At 37.7% G+C, this 6,518-nt stretch overlaps 1 protein-coding gene across 1 annotated transcript; it reads left to right on the top strand.

The window, feature by feature from the left end:
• The first annotated feature begins 239 nt into the window (after positions 1 to 239).
• LOC121988385 (mitogen-activated protein kinase 4) lies at positions 240 to 6,187 on the top strand. The gene is made up of 3 exons (XM_042541771.1): positions 240 to 653; positions 1,003 to 1,428; positions 5,269 to 6,187. The coding sequence occupies exons 2-3, from the start codon at positions 1,006 to 1,008 to the stop codon at positions 5,950 to 5,952; spliced, it is 1,107 nt and encodes a 368-aa protein (XP_042397705.1). The 5' UTR covers positions 240 to 653; positions 1,003 to 1,005; the 3' UTR covers positions 5,953 to 6,187.
• Positions 6,188 to 6,518: the final 331 nt, after the last annotated feature.

Genomic DNA, 6,518 nt, shown 5'->3' with positions numbered 1-6,518 from the left:
CGAATTCCCCACGATTCCAAAAGAGGAACATTCCGAGGAATATCTTGTTTGGTGGACGGGAAGACGGACGGGTGTGATGAGACGCATGGAACCATTCTTGAATCTAGTCCGTCCGTTTTCTCACGGTAGGATGTATCGGCGGCCCAGCGTAAGCAGTGCGTGACACCTATCTGCCGTCGATGACACTCCTCGAGCTGTCGGTTATATTATTATTTTTTTGGCGCCTTGCTCATCTGGTTGATCCACTGGCCATCATAACGCTTACTGACCGGGGGATTTCTTGGATTTAGGGCAAGGATTTCCGCTGAATCGAAGGTGGGCACGGAGAGGTTTTCGATCAGCCGTACGGGGCGCCGCCAGGGGCGCGAATTGATGCGGGCAGGAGCTGATCGAGCTGGGCCACGGTGATCCGGAAGGAATTGGTCGTGAAAGAGGGTAATTTCCGATGGTTTGAGTCGATCTGGGTGCTTCCGCTTGGGGTTTCCAGAAATCTGGGATTTTAGAGTAAGCTCACGGGTGGAGGGCAGGGGAGAGTGGGGAAGCTGAAATCTTTGCTGCCGAAAGTGTGAATGATTGTCTTCAAAACAAAGTAAAGTGAGGATTCTTGAAGATAAATCCTGTCAAATCTTCTGCGGTCTTGTTGCTGGACTAAGGTAATCATCCGTTAGCATGGTTTTCTGCCATCAAGAACCGTAATGGTTTTGGATATCTTATTTCTTTCTTGTTTTCTTTTACGATTCTTTTTGGAGCTTGCAATGATGATCGCTGGTAACCGCTGTCATTGAACAGTTTTATTCTTTCTGATGTACTATTCAATGACAAAAGTTTGTTTAACTGAACTGGTTCATATAGATGCCTTGATTTTTCCATTGATTTATTCTTTTTGGAGGGTTTTCAATTGATTAATTTTTTTCACCTTTACTTGCCTTCTTTTTGGAGTCTATTTATATTTTGAGCAGCGCAATCTCCAATTGTTTCTTTGTTTGTTTTTTGCTTTTCTAGGAAATGGCTATGCTGGTTGATCCTCCAAATGGTGTGAGAAACCATGGGAAGCACTACTACTTCATGTGGCAAACTTTGTTTGAGATCGATACAAAGTATGAGCCAATCAAGCCTATTGGGAGAGGAGCATATGGGATTGTGTGCTCGTCAATCAACCGTGAGACAAATGAAAAGGTTGCGATAAAGAAAATACATAATGTTTTTGATAACCGTGTGGATGCGCTTAGAACTCTACGTGAACTGAAGCTCCTTCGGCACCTTAGACATGAGAATGTTATTGCTTTGAAGGATATCATGATGCCACCCCACAGGAGATCATTTAGAGATGTTTACCTTGTTTACGAACTTATGGACACTGATTTGCATCAGATTATCAAATCATCACAGGCACTCTCGAATGACCATTGTCAGTACTTCCTCTTTCAGGTAAGTATCCTTGAGAAGTTGAATTTATACATGCTCCTGAAAGAGAATCAATGCTACTAATGATAAGCCACTCTCTTTTGCCTAGATTGGTACCTTGCAGTTTATCCATAGCCCCATTTTACATGAAGATATATCTTTGTCAGTTGGCCACTTATATAGAAGCTAACTTCTCATTACTAGCTTGTTCTTCAGCAGTTGACCAATCTAACGGCTTAGCTTCATCATATGTCAATCTCTTCTGCTTCTTCTGTTTGACCCCATTGCTTAGTTTCTTAAGCATTAGCTTTTTTTGTGTGTGTGTCATATTCTTTTAAGCTCCATTAACGTTAAGCTACTTTTTTGTTTCATATTCATAAGTGACCTTTTATGACCTATTTCACTTGTGGTTTGACTTTCTTCCGATAAAGGGGATCCTAAACAGTACTATAAGCTAAGCTTCTTTTTGTTGGTTTCTGGATTGACATGAGAATGTTGTTGCTTTTTGAAGGAAATGAAGCAGGGGATATTGTTGAGGTCTCCCACATAATGTTTGGTTTTTTGGCATGGCTAATTCATTTCTCTTTTTTAGAATCACACTTGAAATTTAATCCATTGACTTTCCTTTTCACAACAATTTAGTCTTTTTACCTTCTTTGGATTCAATTTGTTCAGCTATGTAGCAATCTGAACTCCTCTTTTTTCTAGCTTTTTCAAAAATGTATGACTTTCTATCAGCCAGGAACATAGGTATAATGACAATGATGAAACACTTTCTCTTTTCACTTGTTTTTACAAACTTGGATAAGATGCCACCTGTATGTTTTTTTGTAAGCTTAATATTTTCTTGGATAAATGTGGAGTTAATTGATATAAATGTTATCTTGATGCTAATTCTAACAATTGGTATATCTTGTTCTTCTTATTCTTCCAAATCTCATCATTCTAACTCCATAATGCTCTGGTCATGGTAGTAACCTCGCATTGTACTGTGAGTTAGGCGCTCCATATGACCAACTGGGGTTATGAAGGTCTTACTGCCAGATATCACCACGGTATTTGGGATACCACTTGGTAGTAGCCCATGCAACTGATTGCTATAGTTTGAATCACCAGATTCCAACATAATACCAATTTTTACCTTTGTAACTGATGATTCAGAATCCCCAAAAGAGGAAAAAGAAAAAAAAAAACTATTGCTTGGATTGGTTGCAACCCTCATACATCTCAGCCCTCTCATTTTGCTTAAACTATTTCTGAACTCTCAAGTTCATGAACTCAAACTTGAGTAATTCATTCTCAGATTCAACTGAAGCGTACAATTTAAAATTGTAGTGATTATCCCTGAGTTGATGAATATGTAATTGGATCCTATACCTATTGGTGGATACTCTATAAATTTTTCAGGACAAGTTGGAATTTGCATAGTTCCACATGTATGTTTAAATGGGAACCTTACGTGCTTGATGATCATGCATAAAAATATGTCATCCTATTTGGTATTTAGGCTTTTTGTCCCCCTCAATCATCAAGTAGAATAGCATATTGTTTCTTGTCCCCCAACTCTTAATGGGCCTGCTGCTTTGTCATGAGGAGATAGTAAGAAGCAGCTGATCTTGTTAATATCCTGAAAAATTATACAGACTAAACCAGATATCTGAGTTGAGAAATGGTTTAGCTGTTTGAGATTCGAACCAATTAGCAATTTTTAAATTTTTGATGAGTTTTCCAGTCAAATTTGCTGCCCTATTTTCTCTGCTAATCAATTAGGTGGCTTTGAATCTAAGAAAGGAGTTATGCCCTAACAAAGCAGTAAGGAACAAGATCTCCTTGAGAAGATGCCATTTTGGATTTTATAATCAGACAACAGCTTCCAAGCGGATAATGCCATAGCCCAGGAAAACTGAACTCCAAACCACCAAACTTTTTGCTTGTTATTGGAGTAGAAATATCCATTGAACTAAATATTTCAGCAGTTGTATAAGTTGATGACCATCATAAATTCTGGGTGGTTAAAATGGAGAGGAACCAGGGTAGTGTATGATCATGTATTTCCCTAGATTAAAAGGAAATTTTAGGAATACTATAGTACGATGAACCATTCTTTATAGGTTAGAGCAATAGGTGTAGGCAATGACATATACAAAATTTTAGTGTGGCAAAGATGGATATACTAAGAAGAATGAGTGGAATGACCAAACAATATAAGACAAAAAATTGCTATATAGGAGTAATTAGATGTACCTCGTTGATGATAAAATAATTTAATAAGTTGGTATTAGCATCTTTCTAGATGAACAATAGATTCCTTAGTTTGACATTGGATCATGTAGAGTTGGGGATCTGACGGATAGAGAGAAGGCCAGGGAAAGTTCTTCATGCAACTAAGGATTCTGATACGATTCATGATGTAAATATTCGTATCGAAAAACGACTTTTTAAAGTTGTGGCCTGCACTAGCAAGAAACTAAAAGAACATGGTAATAGTAATGCGGAAAACACATTTGCACCCTTCTGATTGTAATCCTGTGAAATGCAGTTCAAGTCGTCAATAAAAAACTTGGCAGCCTTAAATTAGCACCATGCTGCTACTAGAACCTATTTCAATTAAGTTTACGAGCTTTATACATTTAGGGGAATTATTTGTATTGGATATTATCATTTCAACTATTGGAGCTCCTAGCATGGGAATTCCAGGTTTTTTTTTTTTGCGAATACTTAATCTCACATGATAGTGGGTTACTACATTGCATCAAATAGTATCAGATGAAAATTTTGTTTAATAGCGGGGCCTAATGTGGAGTTGTAATTGTTTTGACAGTATTGGAGAGACACTTTTGTCCGGGAGAATTGTCATAAGCATAGTGCGAAAGTCTGACTGAAGTATATCTTTGGTATCAGAAATTTTTAGTTTGCTTATTTCTTCCTTTCTCAATTCACAATTTCTCATCTAGTAATATGGCTGCATCCTAATCTGTTTGACTAGGTAGCACATAGTGAAGATTGAAACTTGCTTGATTGGTTTGACCTCTGTAGGATGGGCACATCATTTATGTCAAGTGATGCAATCCTGGTAAAAGCAAGTAGCACTTGACAACTAAGAAAATAGGCAAGATTCATGCACAAAATCTAGTCAACATCGAAATTTACAGCGCAAATAAATTAAACGACAATAAAAGACGATGAACCTGAATGCAACGGATATGTCATTGTCGCTTTGTCTGCAAAATCCAGAGATCGCTTCGTCTGCGAAATCCGGAGATCTTGCAGAAAGCACAAGCTGATCTTGCGTAGGATGCTGTAGGATCATGCCCTATATATAGTAGTGGAATTTTATTATCAGCCAATCATTAATAACAAAACGTTGACATCAATTAGATCACTTAATGGGTTTGACATAAAATCATGTGTTACAAAACAACATGTAAGCCCACCAAATAATGAAATAAAATCTAACAATAATATCTTGAATCTCTGGATAGGGATATGCAGAATCTATCTGGCGATGATTTTGCCCATAATAAACAAAAGACAAGCAAAATTAAATTAAATCTTATAAGTTTGTGAGACAGCAATTTTCATGGGAATTTCAGTTAAATTAGATTTTTGAAGTTCACTCCTTCAATTGCCCAGTGCAAATTTCTAAATCGAACAAGATCGGTGCAAGTTGGAGGGTATGGTGTAGCATAGTTCTGTTATTTCATGTCTTTCTTATAAGATAGCTGATTTAGAATGTAGTATGATTAAAATATTTCACCTTTTTTTATTGCTGTTTCAATAGACATGGGTTTGTTTACAGAATGCAGTTTAGATTCTAGAATGCTTTTGATTGTTTCTGATTGAAACTATTTCATTTGGTTACAGTTATTGCGTGGTTTGAAGTATATTCACTCTGCAAATATACTCCACAGAGATCTGAAACCTGGAAATCTTCTTGTTAATGCCAATTGTGAACTGAAGATTTGTGATTTTGGTCTGGCTCGTGCAAGTAGTGGAAAGGGACAGTACATGACTGAGTATGTTGTTACTCGCTGGTATAGGGCCCCTGAGCTACTTCTCTGCTGTGATTATTATGGTACGTCTATAGATGTTTGGTCAGTTGGATGCATCTTTGCAGAATTGCTTGGCCGGAAGCCCATCTTTCCAGGCACAGAGTGCCTTAACCAACTTAAACTCATTATCAATGTACTTGGCACAATGGGTGATGCTGACATTGGCTTCATTGATAATCCAAAGGCCCAGAAATATATCAAAACCCTGCCATATACTCCTGGTATCCCTCTTGTCAATCTCTACCCTAATGCTAATCCTTTAGCCATTGATTTACTGCAGAAGATGCTCGTCTTTGATCCGTCTAAGAGAATTAGTGTTGATGAGGCTTTGCAACACCCATACATGTCACCTCTTTATGACCCTAATGCTAATCTTCCAGCTGATGTTCCTGTTGATCTCGATGTAGATGAGAACCTCAGAGAAGATATGATCAAAGAGATGATATGGAATGAGATGTTATACTATCATCCAGAAATTTCTGCAAACTCATATTAATTGAGTGCTTCTCTCAGACTGAATTTGAGGTTCATTTCCGACTCATAAAAGCCAAGCATTATTTTGTTCCAGTTGCTTTCTTTTTTTTTGAGAATTATCTCGAAGTCTCAGCTGTAGATATTTGTGTGGTTTGGTGAACATAAAGTGTCAATCCTTGCATGACTGAACTTTATGTTGCACTGTAAATTACTTATTATCTATGGTTACCCTTTGCAACGGTTCCATATCCAAAACAGTAGTGCCTTGCATAAGATGTGTGAAGATTCAACCAATGTTTTCGAACCAGAACATGGGTTGAATCAGCCAAACTCTCTCCTTTTTTTTTTTCAGTTGAACTGGCGATTCAGCCAGAATGCCTGGTTGGCTTTGGTTTTACTGGTTAGGCCAACCGGTCTAATGTGGTCTTGGTAGAATTGGATACCATAAGAATGCCTATTGCATCTGTCTAAAATGTTGCAAATGTTTTGGTGTGCTACAAGTAACTAAGCCTGGTGCAGTTTTTAGTTAGTTTTTAAAATGGGTAGAAGTTCCCAAGACTAGAATTGACATTATAGTGCCAAAAATGG

Source organism: Zingiber officinale, chromosome 6B, assembly GCF_018446385.1.
Source record: "Zingiber officinale cultivar Zhangliang chromosome 6B, Zo_v1.1, whole genome shotgun sequence".
Taxonomy (NCBI): Eukaryota; Viridiplantae; Streptophyta; class Magnoliopsida; order Zingiberales; family Zingiberaceae; genus Zingiber; species Zingiber officinale.
This window is presented reverse-complemented; position numbering and strand designations above follow the sequence as displayed.